This window comes from Piliocolobus tephrosceles, chromosome 6, assembly GCF_002776525.5.
Source record: "Piliocolobus tephrosceles isolate RC106 chromosome 6, ASM277652v3, whole genome shotgun sequence".
NCBI classification, from domain to species: domain Eukaryota; kingdom Metazoa; phylum Chordata; class Mammalia; order Primates; family Cercopithecidae; genus Piliocolobus; species Piliocolobus tephrosceles.
The window spans coordinates 124,688,268-124,707,305 of record NC_045439.1 but is presented as its reverse complement, the minus strand read 5'-3'; the positions used below and the strand labels follow the sequence as shown (position 1 = coordinate 124,707,305).

The 19,038-nt window shown below is 40.8% G+C and overlaps 1 protein-coding gene and 1 pseudogene across 1 annotated transcript; both read right to left on the bottom strand.

Moving 5' to 3' along the window:
- Nucleotides 1-8,100: 8,100 nt before the first annotated feature.
- Nucleotides 8,101-9,043, bottom strand: LOC111554737 (olfactory receptor 10G2-like). Its single transcript, XM_023230391.1, is given in 3 exon segments — nt 8,101-8,270; nt 8,273-8,968; nt 8,971-9,043. Coding segments are annotated over 3 exon segments (939 nt in total).
- An 8,701-nt stretch (nt 9,044-17,744) lies between these two features.
- LOC111554815 lies at nt 17,745-18,201 on the bottom strand (annotated as a pseudogene).
- Between the last annotated feature and the right edge of the window lie 837 nt (nt 18,202-19,038).

Sequence of the window (19,038 nt, the reverse complement as noted above, 5' to 3'; positions counted from 1 at the left end):
GGCATGCACCACCATGCCTGGATAATTTTTGTATTTTTAGTAGAGACAGGGTTTCACCATTTTGACCTGGCTGGTCTCGAACTCCTGATCTCAAGTGATCTGCCCACCTCAGTCTCCCAAAGTGCTGGGGTTAAGGTGTGAGCCACTGAGTCTGGCCCCCAACTCATTTTACAATGCCAATATTAACCTGATACCCAAACCAGATAAAGATATAACAAATGAAGAAAACTATAGGCTAATATTACTGAAGGACATAGATGCAAAAATTCATTAAAGAGATCATTCATCATGAGCAAGTGGGATTCATCTAGGGATGCAAGAATGGTTCAAAATACACAAATTAGGCTGGGCGTGGTGGCTTATGCCTGTAATCCCAGCCCTTTGGGAGGCCAAGGGTGGGTGAATCACTTGAGGTCAGGAGTTTAAGACCAGCCTGGCCACCATGGTGAAACCTCATCTCTATTAAGAACACAACATTAGCTAGATGTGGTGGTACACACCTGTAATCCCAGCTATTCAGGAGGCTGAGGCAGGAGAATCACTTGATCCCAGGAGGCAGAAGTTGCAGTGAGCTGAGATCGCACCACTGTACCCCAGCCTGTGTGACAGAGGGAGACTCTGTCTCAAAAAACAAACAAACAAAACCAAACAAAAACCAAAAGACACAAAAACCCAAAAACAATCCCCTCACAAATCAATAAATGCGATGTATGCCATTAACAGAACCAAAGCCAACATCCATATGATCACTTCAATAGATACAAAAAAAAAATTAGATAAAATTTATCATATCACTGTATGATAAAAACCCTCAACTAACTGGGTATAGAAAAAAAGATACCTTAAAATAATAAAGGCCATATATGTTAAACCCACAGTCAGCATCCTACTGAATGGGGAAAGATTGAAAGCCTTTCCTCTAAGATCTGGAACAAGATAAGGACAACCATTTTCACCGCTTTTATTCAGAGTAATACTGGAAGTCCTGGCTAGAGCAATTAGGCAAGAGACAGAAATAAAGAGTATCCAAATTGGAAAGAAAGAGGGCAAGTTAGCCTTGTTTGCAGATGACACGATCTCGTACTTAGAAAAATCTGAAGATTCCACCAAAAACTATGAGAACTGATAAACAAATTCAGGAAAGTTGCAGGATACAAAATCAACATGCAAAAATTAGTAGCATTTATTTACACCACTAGTGAACAATCTGAAAAAGAAATCAAGAAAGCAATCCCATTTACGGTAGCTACAAATAATATAAAATACTTAGGAATTAATGTAACCAAAGAAATGAAAGATCTATACAAGGAAAACTATAGAACACTGATGAAAGAAATTGAAGAGGACACAAAAATGGAAAGATGTTCCATGCTAAGGGATCAGAAGAATTAATAGTTTTTAAAATGTCAATATTACCCAAAGCAATTTACAGATACCATGCAAACTCTATCAAAACATCAATGACATTCTTCACAGAAATAGAAACACAACCCTAAAATTAATATGGAACCACAAAAGACCCTGAATAGCCGAAGTAATCCTGAGGAAACAGTAAAAGTGAAGGTATAACGCTACTAGACTTCAACGTATACTACAAAGCTATAATAACCAAATCATGGTACTGGCATAAAAACAGACACATAGATCAGTGGAACATAATAAGGAACTCAGATATCAATTCAAGCACACAGCCGAGTCACTTTCAACAAAGGCACCAAGCACATATGATGGGAAAAGGTTAGTCCTTTAATAGATGGTGCTGGGAAAACTAGATAACCAAATGCAGGAGAATGAAGCTGGAACACTATCTCTCACCTTGTACAGAAATCAAATAAAAATGGACAAAAGACTTAAATCTAAGATCCGAAACTATAAAACTCCTACAAGAAGATACTGACTGATGCTCCAGGACATTGATCTGGACAAAGATTTTTTCATAGGACTTTAATAATACAGGCAACCAAAGCAAAAATACACAAATGGGATGGTATCAAGTTGAAAAGCTTCTGGACAGCAAAGGAAACAATAAACAAAGTGAAGAGACAATTCACAGAATGGGAGAAAATATTTGCAAACTACCCATCTGAAAAAGGGTTAATAATCAGAATACATAAGGAGCTCAAACAACTCAATGGCAAAAATCCCCATATAATCTAATTAAAAAGTGGGCAAAAGATTTGACTATTTTCCAAAAGAAGACACACAAATGGCCAATAGTTATATAAAAAATGTGCAACATCTTTAATCATCAGAAAAATGCAAACCAAAACTACAATGAAATATCATCTCACCCTAGTTACAATGCTTTTATCAAAAAGACAGGGAGTAGCCGGGTGCGATGGCTCAAGCCTGTAATCCCAGCACTTTGGGAGGCCGAGACGGGCAGATCACGAGGTCAGGAGATGGAGACCATCCTGGCTAACACGGTGAAACCCCGTCTCTACTAACAAATACAAAAAGCTAGCCGGGCGAGGTGGCCGGTGCCTGTAGTCCCAGCCACTCGGGAGACAGAGGCAGGAGAATGACCTAAACCCGGGAGGCGGAGCTTGCAGTGAGCTAAGATCCGGCCACTGCACTCCAGCCTGGGCGACAGAGTGAGACTCCGTCTCAAAAAAAAAAAAAAAAAAAAAAAGGACAGGGAGTATTGAATACTGGCAAGAATGTGGAGAAAGGGAAATCCTTGTACATTGTTGGTGAGAATGTAAATTGGTAGAGGCATTATGGAAAACTGCATGGAGGTTCCTCAGAAAACTAAAATAGAATCATCGTATATTCCAGCAATTCCACTATTAGGTATATATCCAAAAGAAAGGAAATCAATACACTGAAGTAATATCTACACTCTTGTGTTTATTGTAGCACTATTTACAATAGCCAAAATATAGACTCAACCTAAGTGCTCATCAATAGATGAATGGGTAATGAAAATGTGATATATATACACAACAGCATAATATTCAGACACACACACACACACACACACAAATCCTGTCATTTGCAGCATGGATGGAACTGGAGGCCATTATGTTAAGTGAAATAAGCCAAGCACAGAAAGACAAATATTGCATGTTCTCACTCATACGTGGGAGCTGAAAAAGTGGATCTCATAAATATAGGGAGTAGATTGGAGGAAGGTGGGAAGTAGGTGGGGATAAAGAGAGGTTGATTAATGGGTACAAATATACTATTTGGTAGACAAAGTGATACCTAATGTTTGATAGATTAGTAGTGTGACTACAGTTTATCATAAACTATTGTACATTTCAAAATCACTGTAAAATAATAACTCAAATGTTTCTGGCATAAAGAAAATACAAACATTTAAGTTGATGGACGTTCCAATTACACTGATTTGATCTTTACAAATTATGTTAATGTATTAATCTACCACATGAACTCTGAAAAAAATATATCTCTATTATGTATTGGTGAAAAATATTGGCTTTGAGAAAAAATAAATTACTGTAGACTCAGAAGTTGTCTTAAATGGCTTCTCTTATAGGAGAAGATATAAATATATCTTGTAATCTCACTGTTGCAGTTTTTTCTCATAAATAATTGTTTATCTCACTGTTGCAGTTTTTTCTCATAAATAATTGTTTTCTTTTAAGACAGAGTCTCTCTGTCACCCAGGCTGGAGTGTAGTGACACGATTATATTTCACTGAAGGCTTCAGCTTCTAGGCTGAAGTGATTCTCCTGCCTCAGCCTCTCAAGCAGCAGGGACTACAGGTGTACACCACTATGTCTGGCTATTTTTTTTTTTTTTAATTAGTAGAGATGAGGTCTTGCTATATTGCCCAGGCTGGTCATAAAGGCTTCTAACAAAATTGATGTTCATGTTTATTCCAGTTGTCTCAGATATATACATTTTTATTTTTCTGAGTCTTTGGCTTGATCTATTATTTATTTATTTATTTTATTTATTTTTATTTTTTTATTTTATTTTATTTTTTTTTTGAGGCGGAGTCTTGCTCTGTCGCCCGGACTGGAGTGCAGTGGCCGGATCTCAGCTCACCGCAAGCTCTGCCTCCCGGGTTTACGCCATTCTCCTGCCTCAGCCTTCCGAGTAGCTGAGACTACAGACGCCCGCCACCTCGCCCAGCTAGTTTTTGTAGTTTTAGTAGAGACGGGGTTTCACTGTGTTAGCCAGGATGGTCTCGATCTCCTGACCTCATGATCCGCCCGTGTCGGCCTCCCAAAGTGCTGGGATTACAGGCTTGAGCCACCGCGCCCGGCCTGATCTATTATTTAAAATTAGGCCAACATAAGCTCTCACATATAGATGAATAAAAAAACTGTTGGCAAATGAAAGAACACATTTACCTTGTCCTTCATTTTTCTGGAAGGAGCGATTGACACTGCTCTTGTATTGTTCCATACTTGAGTATTCTGTCTTCAGCTTCTTTTACATGTTTTCTTTTTCCTCCGGGTAAGACCAGGATAGGTCACAGAGGAAAATGCAAGGGTTATTTACATCAGCCTGGCCTGGTCAGAAAACACTGCATGATTTACTCAGTGACCTACTGAATAACTGACTGGCTGGCTTCTAGATCTTTGTCTACTTGGCTTATGATAACTAACCAAAAGTTTTTCTGGATGCTTTGGACAATTTAGATGCAGTTCAAAAGACTTTCCTGGTGCTATTTTTGTTTGTTTGTTTGTTCATATTCTAGAGATGGGATCTTACTTGGTTGCCTAGGCTGGCCTTGAATTCCTGGCCTCAAGCTATTCTCTCAACCTCAAGTAGTTGGGATTATAGACATGAGCCACCGTGCCAAGCCCTGATGCTGTTTTAATTAAAAAAATTGTTGATTGGGTAAAGTATTAGTTAGGATGAGGTAACGAAGTAACTCAACAATAAATCAGTGGATTAAAAACTGCTCTAACAAAGTAATCCAACAATAAATCACTGGATTAAAGAAGCTGAAGGCTTATTTCCCTCTCACTTAGAATTCTGAGGTGAGCGATCCAGGCTGGTAGGTGATTGTTCTCTACTTGGTCAGAAGTTGCTCCTTGTAGGTCCCCATCATGTGCCTTTTCCAGCTTAGAGCAGAAAAAGAATGTGGAAAAATTCATGTGCCAGTTTTTTTTTTTTTTTTTTTGAGATGAAGTCTTGTTCTGTTGCCCAGGCTGGAGAGCAGTGGCACGATTTCGGCTCACTGCAACCTCAGGCTCCTGGGTTCAAACGATTCTCTTGCCTCAGCCTCCAGAATAGCTGGGATTACAGGCACACACTACCGCGTCTGGCTAATTTTCATATTTTTAGTAGAAACGGGGTTTCACCATGTTGGCCAAACTGGTCTTGAACTCCTGACCTCTGGTATTCCAGCTGCCTTGACCTCTCAAAGTGCTGGGATTACAGGTGTGAGCCACTGCACCCGGTCATGTACCAATTTTGAGGGCCTTATGTGTATATGTAGGTGGAAGTATCTCACACATACATATAGTCTTCTCATGTTCAATTTGGGAATACTTATACATATGACTAGATCTGGCTACAAGAGACACTGAGAAATATCTACAAACGGGCAGCCACATTCTAGCTACAGCCTTCTAACTAGGGAAAGAGAGAATGGATTTTTGTGGACACCCAGCCATCTCCTCTATAAGTGGATACTAGTAGATATTGGGGAAAAGGAGGCTACAACATAAACATCAATAAAACATACTTTCCTGACTGGGCGCTGTGGCTCACACCTGTAATCCCACCGTTTTGAGATGCAAAGTGATAAACAGAGCAAGACTCCATCTCAAAGAAAAAAAATACTTTCCTTTCTCTAGAAACTCCAATCTAAACTATAATATAGTCCAGCCAAGAAAAGTACTATTATAAAATTTGAAGGCCCACTGGAGTACAAGGAGGATATAACTTACGAGTGGAAGAATAAGAAAACTTCTTGTAGGAATAAAGATTTTTCCTGGACCTCAAAGTAAGCATAAGACGTCAGTTTACCAATATGGAGGAGGAAGGTTATTTCGGATATGAGAATAACTCAAGCAAAGGCTCAGAGGCAGGAAAGTATAGAGAATGTTTAAGGAATGACAGGTAAATTAATGGGGCTGGAAGAGAAAAGGAAGGTAGAGATATTTTGGGAGATGAGGTGTGTTGGTACCAGACTGTGGGGGATTTTGAATTCCAAGCTAAGAGGTATGGCTTTATTTATATGCAGTGGAAAGCCAGTAAATATTTATAAGGACAGGAAATAAAATATTTAGTTGTATGTTTCAGAAAGAAAACTCTGGTAGTTGTATGGAGGAAAGTGGAGGTGACAACTATGGAATACTATGCAGCCATAAAAAAGGATGAGTTTGCGTCCTTTGTAGGGACATGGATGCAGCTGGAAACCATCATTCTTAGCAAACTATCACAAGAACAGAAAACCAAACACCACATGTTCTCACTCATAGGTGGGAACTGAACAATGAGATCACTTGGACTTGGGAAGGGGAACATCATCACACACTGGGGCCTATCATGGGGAGGGGGAGGGAGGAGGGATTGCATTGGGAGGTATACATGATATAAATGATGAATTGATGGGTGCTGATGAGTTGATGGGTGCAGCACACCAACATGGCACAAATATACATATGTAACAAACCAGCACGTTATGCACATGTACCCTAGAACTTAAAGTATAATGAAAAATAAATAAAAAAATAAAAAAAAAAACAATAATAAAAATATTTGGTTTAACACTCTAGGTAAAGATACCTGAAGTACTGTAAAACTCAATGAATAAACATTTTTCTTGTCTTCTACTATATTCATAGAATTTATAATAAGAGATGCCCAGAATAATATTCATAGAAAATAGGCCTAAATGTATTATGTAGAAAATTATGGCATTATGCTAAGGCATTATATTCAGGATAAATAAACTGCAAATTTATTTTAAACAATATGGTGAAATTGATCCCTAATCTCCACTTAATAGCTACATGAACTAGTCGATATATGAACTAGGTTTTCTTTGTTCCCCTCATTAGTTCTTTCAGTTCATGGTGAAAATCGTGTATAGATATATTTTCTTGCTGGCTTTCATGTGAAAGCAGTTTTACTGAGAATTTTATTTTCCTCAGAGATTTTGTTACATTTGGTTCTAGAACACCTAGTTTCACAGCATCAGCTAATTTGAAGGCCCTGAATTTGCTAATTCTTAAGATTATATTATTTTGAAAATTATTACTTTAATCAAGGTAATAAATATTCAGAGGTTATTTGTTGTAAAGTCTAGTTCTGTTCCAATTCCTTTTTTCTCTGTTTTAAATTAAACCATATAATCTCTAGAAATTGCCCTTTCTTACTGACATATACTTGAAAACCACTTTTCTGTCAATTTCCCTTTCCCACTCCTCTAGCAATTCAAAGTATTAACAGCATAATTTTTACCTAAACTTGTACTCAGTGAATGTTGTAAGGTAATTAATTAAATATTATTAATGACAGACCCCCCCCCAAAAAAAAAGAAAGTGGAGGTGACAAGGAGACCACTTAAGAAGCCAGAGAGACATTTCTGAAGCAGAGTGAACAGGATTTGATGAATTACTACACGGAGAAAAGTGAGGGACTGAAAGGAAACACAGATGAGCCACACAGAGATTCTAATTAAGTACCTGGAAGGATGGATTTGCCTTGATGTGAGCAAAACAATTCTGAATGCCTACAGGCTTGGGAAATTAGGAGCAAAGCAAATGAATGTAGGACAGTATTATGTTGGTTTTCCCCAAGTTTGCCTATAATAATTTCCCCTTCTTCTAGAAGAAAGCATCAACTTTTCAGCGTCAGCATATGTGCTTTCTCTTGAGAGCTGGGTCGGAAAAGGGTAAAACAGTGATGGATAATTTCTTGAGGCTGAATATAGCACCAGAAGCCTCTTCCTAGTAGAATCATATTCATTTCAGCTGAAACTAACATCTATTTATTGAACATCTGTCACATGCAGCAGTAGCTGAAGAGAGTGGTAGTGACGGTTATGTAGCTGTAGTTACTTATTTTCCCATCCAAGTACTAACCAGGCCTGACCCTGCTTAGCTTCCGAGATCAGATGAGATCGGGCGCGTTCAGGGTGGTATGACCGTAGACAGTTACTTATTTTCATTCAGCCCCTCGACCTGCTGTCATCCCCTTCAGGGCGGACTTCACTTCCTGGTTCCTCAGTGTGTAGATGAGGGGGTTCAGTAATGGAGTGACAACAGTGTAAAACACGGCCACTGCCCCATCCAGGGGGCTCTTGGAGCCCGGCCTGAGGTAGATGAAAATACAGGAACATAGTAGACTGTGACCACAGTTAGGTGGGAGCCACAGGTGGAGAAGGCCCGGCGCCTCCCATCAGCAGTGCGTATCTTCAGGATGGCATGGACTATGTTGGCATAGGAAAGTAGAATTAACATGAAGCAGCTGGTAGCCACTGCCCCAATATCCACAAAGGTCACAAGCTCATTGACAGTTGTGTCAGCACAGGCCAGTCTCAGTACTGCAGGGATGTCACAGAAAAAGTAGTCTACCCGGTTGGGCCCACAGTAGGGCAGGTGGAAGGTCAGGGTGGCCTGGATAGACCCATGAATGGAGCCGGCGACCCAAGCTCCAGCCACAAGAACTGTGCATAACCTCCCATTCATGAGCACTGGGTAGCACAGGGGCTGACATATTGCCAGGTACCTGTCATAGGCCATCAAGGTGTAGAGGAAGCACTGGGTGCTGCCCAGGAAGTGAAAGAAATACAGTTGAGCCACACAGCCACCAAACGGGATAGTCTTGCTGGCAGGAGCGAAGTTTAAAATAATTTGAGGAACGATGACTGAGGAGAGCCACATGTCCAGGAATGAGAGCACTCCCAGAAGAATGTACATGGGGCAAGCATGGAGCTTCGGGTCAGCCCACACGGTGAGCAGAATGAGCAGGTTCCCCAGCTGAGTGAGGATGTAAATGATGAAGAAGACCAGGAAGAGGAGGCTTCTTAGATTGGGGGGTGAGACAAGCCCAGAAGAATGAAATCTGTCACCACAGTGTCCAGTGATGTGTTTTTGGTCTTTCCCATGTCTTTTTGTAGTCTGCTAAGATGAATGGTGAAGTCTGATAAGGAAAATACAGGAGTGAAGTGATAAGAGAATGCTTTTGTCTAATGATCAGAATTTGGGAGGTAAACGAAGTCTTCTCTATTTTAAGTAGAAAGCATTTGCCATAAGTCACCTGGGTTTGCATGGCAAAACAACCTTCAGAGGCTGTTCAGTCTCCAGGTGCCCTGAAATCCCTCTTTAATGGGAAATACTACATACAGGTGTTAGAAGCCAAGTGCAGAGTTGTGTCTGAATAATAGTGTAAGTAAGTGCATATTGTAGGTCTATGCCCCCGAAGGGGACCACAGAGAAATAGATTTTGGTGATATGAAGCAGTGTGGAACTATTACCCCACAATTATCATTCCTATTGTTGCTTTATGACTTAATATCCTTGAAATGTCCCCTCCTGAAATCTACAAGAAACTTTGTGATCCCGTTCTTGCATATTTCGATAATCTTCTTTGTTTCAGTTCTCTCAGATCACCATGCCTTCCTTCCTCTGGACTTAGGAGTATGCTCATTTATCTAATATGTCTTCATTCCTCAGGATTCATTTCATCTGTCACCTCCCTGGGAAGAATTATCCTCCACTAGAAGGCAATTTTCTGGGAAATAAGAACTTATATTAAAGGGTGATTACAGTACAATATTATAAGAGCTATTTGCTTAAGTACTTACTGGTTTCTTCTACTAGATTGTAAGATCCTTCAGAGCAAAGAGCAGTCTATTTTGTTTTTTGATGTATTTGCAGCAACTACTCTGGTGCTTGGCAATAATAAGTTAATAAATATTTGTTGGTTGACTGGCTAAGTGGAGAGTGTCAACTCCTACTAATCCTGTGTCATGTTTCCCTCCATGATCACATATCTCATGCTTTTTCCATATAGTCAAGACTGTAGGACAGGGCCTGCACTTCAAGCAATGTGAGCCTATGCTCAGTGTAAACAAAGTCTAAGGTACCATTTGTACCTTCTGTTTGCTCTGGAATGTTATTTACGTTTATTAATTAACCTAAGTAGTTTAGTAGTTCTGTTCATTTGGATGATAACAGCATTGATTATTATTATTATTTATTTTTTGAGATGAAGTTTTGCTCTTGTTGCCCAGGCTGGAGTGCAATGGCACACTCTCAGCTCACTGCAACCTCCACCTCCCAGGTTCAAGCAATTCTCCTGCCTCAGCCTCCTGAATAGCCGGAATTATAGGCATGCACCACCATGCCTGGCTAATTTCTGTATTTTTAGTAGAGACGGGGTTTCTCCATGTTGGTCAGGCTGGTCTTGAACTCCCTATCTCAGGTGACCTGCCCTCCTCAGCCTCCTAAAGTGCTGGGATTACAAGCATGAGCCACCGAACCCGGCCACAATATTGATTATTATAGGATTTGGCTTTTAGTACCTTGCTATTTTAATAGATTTTGTTTGCCTTCCAACAAATAGGATTTCAAAAAGCCTTCAAAGGTATTAAACACCTGAGTCAGATGTTATTTAAAAACTCCCTTTGGCTGGGCACAGTGGCTCACACCTGTAATCCCAGCACATTGGGAGGCCGAGGCAGGTGGATCACTTGAGGCCAGGAGTTCAAGACCAGCCCAGCCAACATGGCAAAACCTTGTCTCTACTAAAAATACAAAAATTAGCCCGGTGTGGTGGCACATGTCTTAATCCCAGCTACTCAGGAGGCTGAAGCACGAGAATTGAGTCACTTGAGCCTGAAAGGTGGAGATTGCAGTAAGCCAATATCGGGCCACTGCACTCCAGCCTGGGCCACAGAGAGAGAGACTAGGTCTTAAAACAAAACAAAACCAAAAAACTCTCTTTGATAAATGGTTTGCTCAAAAAAGAGTGTTTTAGGTATTTTTACCCATTGCTAAAACTAAAATATCTTACAGTTCTTTTTTGTTGTTTGTTGTTTTTTTAAAATAAATTTTATTATACATATTCAATATATATAACATGGTGTTATGAAATATATAGATAGTAAAATGGTTACTACAGTGAAGTAAGTTAACATGTTCATCATTTCACATAGTTACCCATTTTATTGTGTGGCAAGAGCAGCTAAAATTTGGTCATTTAGAAAAAATCTTAAATATACAATATTATTAACTAAAGTCCTCATGTTGTACATGAGAGCTTTAGGCTTGTTCATCCTGTATACTTGCTACTTTGTGTCCTTTAAGAAACAAAAATTGGCCGGGCGCGGTGGCTCAAGCCTGTAATCCCAGCACTTTGGGAGGCCGAGACGGGCAGATCATGAGGTCAGGAGATCGAGACCATCCTGGCTAACACGGTGAAACCCTGTCTCTACTAAAAATACAAAAAACTAGCCTGGCGAGGTGGCGGGCGCCTGTAGTCCCAGCTACTCCGGAGGCTGAGGCAGGAGAATGGCGTAAAACCTGGGAGGCGGAGCTTGCAGTGAGCTGAGATCCGGCCACTGCACTCCAGCCCAGGAGACACAGCAAGACTCCGTCTCAAAAAAAAAAAAAAAAAAAAAAAGAAACAAAAATTAAACTAGTAAGAAATTAATTATACAAAGTTCTGGGCATTAACAGATATAACCACAGGGATACTATTAGAAAAATTCCCTTTTATAAACCTCAGACTCAAACATATTTTATCTTCATTACTATTTAAAAGGAATTAAGTGCATATAATAATTATTAGTAATACTGCATTTTTATTAATTATTATTAATAATGCATTTATACTAATTATACGGTCCATAGAACTGTTAAGTACAGTCTTTGTCCACAAATCTCTTTATTAGAGTATATCAGATTTTTATTACCTTATTTTCAGAAGGAAGAATAATTTCTTTTAGGATGGGTGGATGGTACTTTCTTTGTCTAGAAGAAAAAGAAATGGCAAAGTTTGAGCACTTGTATATGATACCAATTATGAGCCAAATTTATATTCTACCAGTGAGAGGAGATATATACTAGAGGAGCTTTATACTATAAATGTGAGTCTACTTTAGACAAATATATATATATATATATTTTTAGATGGAGTCTCCCTCTGTCCCCCAGGCTGGAGTGCAGTGACACCATCCTCAGCTCACTGCAACCTCCGCCTCCTGGGTTCAAGTGATTCTCCTGCCTCAGCCTCCCCAGTAGCTGGGACTACAGAGGGGTGCCACTACACCTAGCTAATTTTTGTATTTTTAGTAGAGATGGGGTTTCACCACATTGGCCAGGCTGGTTTCGAATTCCTGTCCTCGAGTGATCCAACCGCCTCAGCCTCCCAAAGTACTGGGATTACAGGTGTGAGCCACCGTGCCCAGCCAAACAATGTATTTTGAAAACATTTTATAAAAATCAAAAATTCACAAATTAAATCATATTAGAATTATACTAAAATGTCAACTACTTGGATGTTCGTACATAACGAACATAATAAATCCTTATGCATAATGAAAACTGTATCTTTCTTCGGCTGGGTGCGGTGGCTCATGCCTGTAATCCCAGCACTTTGGGAGGCCGAGGGGCGTGGATCGTGAGGTCAGGAGATCGATACCACCCTGGCTAACATGGTGAAACCCCATCTCTACTAAAAAAAAAAAAAAAAAAAAAAAAAAAAAAAATTAGCCAGCCATGGTGGTGTGAGCCTGTAGAACCAGCTACTTGGGAGGCTGAAGTAGGAGAATCCCTTTAAATTCAGAGGTGGAGGTTGCAGTGAACCGAGATCATGCCACTGCACTGCAGCTTGGGTGACAGAGCGAGACTCTGTCTCAAAAAATCAAAAAAAAGGAAAATGTTATTTTTCTTCACCAATCTGGGTTTTTCCCTGGCTGTGTTGCATAAATATGGGTGCACTTTCCCAAACCCTCTGCTGAGAGACGTTTCCTCCCACCCTCACCCTGCTTTTCTATCTGGCCCTGGGCATCCTGGTTGGCAGGATAGGGACTCTGGCCGTGCTCATAGTGGGTGGGTATAAGGGCAAGGCTTCTTTTCCAGGCAGAGGCAGCAGAAGATGGTGATTTTTTTTTTTTTTTTTTTTTTGAGGCGGAGTCTCGCTCTGTCGTCCAGGCTGGAGTGCAGCGACGCAATCTCAGCTCACTGCAAGCTCCGTCTCCCGGGTTCACGCCATTCTCCTGCCTCAGCCTCCTGAGTAGCTGGGACTACAGGCGCCTGCCACCGCGCCCGGCTAATTTTTTGTATTTTTAGTAGAGACGGGGTTTCACCGTGGTCTCGATCTCCTGACCTTGTGATTCGCCCGCCTCGGCCTCCCAAAGTGCTGGGATTACAGGCGTGAGCCACCGCGCCCGGCCAGAAGATGGTGATTTTGATGTGGTGTAGTGGGGTTACAGAGGAAGGCAGACTGTGGGAAGGTGGGTAGAGGAGACTTTCAGAAGGAGGAATCTCTGTAGGGCAGGGAGCATGTTTGCAGAAGGACCAAGTCATTCTAACAGAGAGAGTGTGGTTTTAGAAGAGAGGTCTTTTTGTTGTTGTTGTTGTTCTAGAGAAAAAGGGGCCAGCCTAGAAAAATACAAAAGAAGAAAACTGATCAAATGTTTCCCCTCCTAACGTAAACATGATATTTTACTATGGGCCTACTAATCTTTTGAAGCTGTGGAGTCTTAGGCTTCTTATATTGAGGAGTGAAGAAAACTTATATATATCAATTAAAAAAAATTTAAGTATCTACATCTTGGCTAATTTGTTATATATTCTAAAATTTCCTATTTTAAATAGTATTTAGTATTGTCAAGGTCATCTTATTAAATGGTTATAATTTAATATCAAAATATATGATTAAAGAAAATAAGAATCTATCACTGATGTATTCAGCATTTAAAACAGTAATAATTAGGTGTAGGGGCTTTGGTCTAGAAATTCAAGGGAGGGAGTCCTAGGGATGGAATGAATGAGGTTAGCATTGAGAGAGCATGGTAAGGAAGGGATGAGATAGGGTTAGGTAGGAAATCATAGGATGGGCTAAGTGTTGTGCTCTCCTTTACTGGGAGGCCAATTCACATTCAACGCTTTGCAGTCAGTAGCATCTTTCACTTTGTAAAAAATCAGATCATCCCAGAGAAAAGTTGGTTTCTTTCTGGCACATCTGCACTGAGCTGGGGTTCCTACAGGGCATTTTTGAGTTGGTGCGATCCCCATTTAGAGCAGATGTGAATCGCTGAGGCTGAGAGATGAGGACTCACCCAGCGTTGAGTTGTTCACTCTTGTTTGCCTTTAGGGCCAGACTTGACCTTTTAGGCCATTAGGCAGCCTGAGCAAAGAGTCGAAGCAAGGAGAATGAATAGAGTTTGGGTACAGTGAAGAGGCAGAGCTCATATTTTCTTGCTCTGATTATTCTGCCAGTGTTCTTGTGTTCTTCGTTAAAAGAAAAAGAGCTTGCTTAAGAAAAGATACTTGAAACAAAGGCCTTCCAGTTTTCAAATAGGTTGAACTAAATGTGATCTGGGAAACACAAGGTTAAAGAATCCATCTCTTACTGTGTTTACATAGTAACACTTAATCTGATACATCATCTATATTGCTTTATCATCTCTCCCAAAAGAGAGAAAATAAATGATAGCTCTTTACAATTATTTTCCTCAATTCAAAGAAGAATGTTCATTAATTGGGAGAAAGAATAATTTAATTCAAAATTTATATGCCTAACAAATTAACTCTGCGAGTACAGGGTGAGTTGAGGAAGAAGATAGGGGGAAAGGGACAGATTAAATACTGTTTTTGACAAAATCGTGAAAATGTTTAAAGTCTGGGAATTAAATATTTGTTCCATGGTGAATTGCCCCAGCCTTAGGAATGCTTTTCGTCTTGGACTCACATGGACACAGCAGCAAAATCTTGGAGAAAGTTGGTGTATTCTCAGCTGGAATGCGGAGCAGGTAAGGAAAGCATCCTTTAGAACATCCCTTTGGCTTGTGGTGATGGATTACTGAATCTCTCTCCTTTGGCATAGAATTAAAATCTTCCAAGGGATCAGCTTATTGACTGATTTTTTTTTTTTAATTTTTGAGACGGAGTCTCGCTCTGTCGCCCAGGCTGGAGTGCAGTGGTGCGATCTCGGCTCACTGCAAGCTCCTTCTCTCGGGTTTACGCCATTCTCCTGCCTCAGCCTCCCGAGTAGCTGGGACTACAGGCGCCCACCACCTCGCCCGGCTAGTTTTTTGTATTTTTTAGTAGAGACGGGGTTTCACCGTGTTAGCCAGGATGGTCTCGATCTCCTGACCTTGTGATCTGCCCGTCTCAGCCTCCCAAAGTGCTGGGATTATAGGCTTGAGCCACCGCGCCCAGTCCATTGACTGATTTAATAATCGATGAAACTCGGTTATTTACGGAGTGTGACTCTTCTGCTTATGATCTTGAATTGATTACCCTTTTTAGCTGGATCTTCTTTGATCCAGTTTTTAAAAACACTGTCAAGAGATTTGAAGAAAACTATTCACCTCCTTGGAATTCTACCTTGAAACATTTCCCAGATGAGAACTATATTCCCAAGATCCTTGTTATTTTTTGTTTTGACAGCAAGCAGGAATCATTTCTGCATATCCAGAAAGTGAGCTGTGAAGAACAACATGAGCTGTTGAAATTACCTCAAATTTCTGTGATTTCTTTATTTAAGTTGTTGTGAGGGTCACACAGTTACCCGCATTATACCCAGAAGTGAAGTGATAATGTACTAATTTTTTTTTTTTTTTTTTGAGACGGAGTCTTGCTCTGTTGCCCAGGCTGGAGTGCAGTGGCACGATCTCAGCTCACTGCAAGCTCCGCCTCCCGGGTTCACGCCATTCTCTTGCCTCAGCCTCCCGAGTAGCTGGGATAATGTACTGAATTTTTAAGAGTGTCTCCGTTTAAAAAAATGAAAAAAAAAAAAAAGAAAATGTACTGAATTTTTAATAATTAAGCTAATCTTTCTTACATAGTCCCACTTCTCTGGACACTGAGAGAAAAAAATAATCCCCTAAATTTAGGTCAGTTGAGTAAATTTAGTTACTTCCAGTTTATAAAATATTAAGTTGGGTGGCAATGGCTCACACCTGTAATCCCACCTATTCAGGAGGCTGAGGTGGGGGAATTACTTGAGCCCCAGAATTTGAGACCAGCCTGAGCAACATGACAAGACCCTGTCTCACAAACAAACAAACAAACAAACAAAAAACCAAAAAAACCAAAAATCAGACAAATTTGCCAGAGAATCTAAAAAGTCTTGGATGACTCCATTGTTTTTATAACAGTAGGTAAAGAGATGGCTTCAGATTGTTGGAGCATTCCTTAGATACTTCTTCTTCTTGTTTTGGAAATTCTTTTAATTAAAAAAAAAAATGGAGACAGGGTCTCGCTATGTTGCCCAGGCTGGTCTCAAACTCCCAAACTCCTGGCCTCAAGCAGTCCTCCCATCTCAGCCTCCCCAAATGTTGGGATTACAGACGTAAGCCACCATGCTCAGCCTGACTTTTGTTCTTTGGTGGGGTGTGGCAGGTAGGTCTGGTAGACTTCTTGAATCATATAGGTAAGGATAGTGCCACTTAGACATTTGGGGTGCTTGCTCTTGTTGGAATCAATTGTGTGCTGGAGTTGGTTTGTACTGGCTTGCAATACCTGATTGTTAAGATTTCAGAAATTTTGTGAGCACGTTGTTAAACTTGCGATTACAATATAAATTTGCAGGCCTAGCACTTTGGCTCATGTCTGCAATTTCAGCACTTTGGGAATCTGAGGTGGAAGGATCGCTTGATCCCAGAAATTTGAGATCAGCCTGGCCCACATAGCAAGACCCGGTCCTACAAAAATTTGTGGTGGCGCATGCCTGTAGTCCCAGCTACACAGGAAGTTGGGACAGGAGGATCCCTTGAGCCCAGGAAGTTCATCCTAATCTTCTTTGCCACATTTCCTCCCTTTTCCCCCTTCCCAGCATACTGATGCTTTAAGTGGCTAGGAATAAGGTGCTATTCACAGACTTGAAAATAGAAGAGCACATCAAGATATGTAAAAGTATTGCTTCTTTGCAGAGGCATAAAGAAGGACAGAGGGAAATAAGACTGTGATTCTTCCTATAGCTGGGAGGAATATAAGGAGCTGGTATGTTTCACCTTGTGATATAAAATAAAGTGGCAGCTTTGAATATTTGAGTTAAATTTCAGAAGTCTCCATGTAGCTATTGTGAAAATATTCTTATTGCCACCACTATCATCTTCTTTTTTTTTTTGAGACGGAGTCTTGCCCTGTCACCCAGGTTCGAGTGCAGTGGCGTGATCTTGGCTCACTGCACCTCTGCCTCCCGGGTTCAAGTGATTCTCCTGCCTCAGCCTCCTGAGTAGCTGGGACTACAGGTGCGCACCACCACACCCATCCAATATTTGTATTTTTAGTAGAGACGGTGTTTCACCATATTGGCCAGGCTGGTCTTGAACTCCTGACCTCAGGTGATCCACCCACCTTGGCTTCCCAAAGTGCTGGGATTACAGACGTGAGCCACCGTGCCTGACCTCCCACCACTACCTTCTTTCTGTGATAAATTCAAGGACCCCGGGGCTTATCCATTACTTCTTCTTTTTTTTTTTCTTTTTTTTTGCTTTTAATCACCTAAGGCTGAAGATGTCTGGGCTTTTTTATTCTGTAACATTTCTAAGACTGTGTCCATTAAATGCAAACAAAAAGGAGGAAGTCTTGGTAGAACAGGAGAAGTGATGCGCAATTGCTGATAGGATCAATTTAAATATTAATCACGGCATATAGCCTAGTCCATGCTCTAGCTGTTTCTATGGCTTGGGCTTCGTTGGTCTTCCACTGCTCCGCTACATCATTTGCTAATGGTTCATCTGGATTGGGAGCACTTAACAAGGCCTGAATCGATAGCAGAACTGTCGGATCTGCAGTGCTGGGGATCACTTATCTTTCAAAATATCTAAACATATTCTTCCCAACTTGTCTATATTAGGATGATAAAGTTTGGTCATGAAACATACTTTAGGGGCTGCCATTGCGTATTTGTCGGAAGGAATAGTTCAAGTTTAAAAGTCCCTCCCTCAAAGGGGGAAACCTGAGGGCCAGCAATGACCACATGAAAGTAATGGGTGTTGTTCTCATGTGGTTCTGCTTGGATGCCAGGAACTCATTCTCCCAGCAAACGCTGGGTTTCTTTGATGATTCTGCGGGGAAGCCCAGCCATCTTGTCAGAACCCGAGTTCGACCTCTGGTCTCCGGCTCCGCTCCCCTCAGGCAGAGTGGAAGTCTTGGGCTGGCTTATCCATTTCCAGAGGTCAGTATAATTGCAACATTCTCTAGAAGGGAATATCCAGCAACCTATTTTTAGTGGAGAAGTCTGGTAATCTTTGGCCATATGGTGTCACTGGTGGTCCAGAAGATTTTTTGCCATCTCTGCCTCAGTGCCATGGGCAAGTTTCCTCCATCAACCTAGTCAGGACCTCTTATTGTTCAAATGTAGGCAGGGTGTCTTTCTCTCCTCACTGCCATGGCCATGCTGTTTTCCCACAGTCACCACAGCCTAGGCTGCTATTGCCACAACTCCTCAGTGACCTGGCTCTTTGGGTCAGCTCAGGTAAGTGTAACCCTCTTCCAACAGGGCCGAGTTTGGAAGGCGTGCCTCCTCACCCCCCATTGTTCCTGGAAACATACTTTTCCCCCCACTCTGAATCTAGGCCTTTCCTTTCTCCCTTATCTAATATTTATTCTCATTTCCCATTCTAGCATGATCGCTATCTCTTTTGGGAGAGCAAAACCTCACTACATAAAAAAATTGTACATTATTCATAATATATCTTATAAATTTTATCCACATTGTTTCTATTTCCATGATTCCTTCTATGCCAGAATCCTTCAAATATTACTTAATATTCACTGTCTTGACTTTATCTCTTAAATTTAGTGCAGTGGGATTTTCCTCCTCTTCCACTTCCATAAAACCTTTGTTTTCAAGATCATCAGTGACTATCTATCTATCTATCTATCTATCTATCTATCTATCTATCTATCTATCTATCTATCT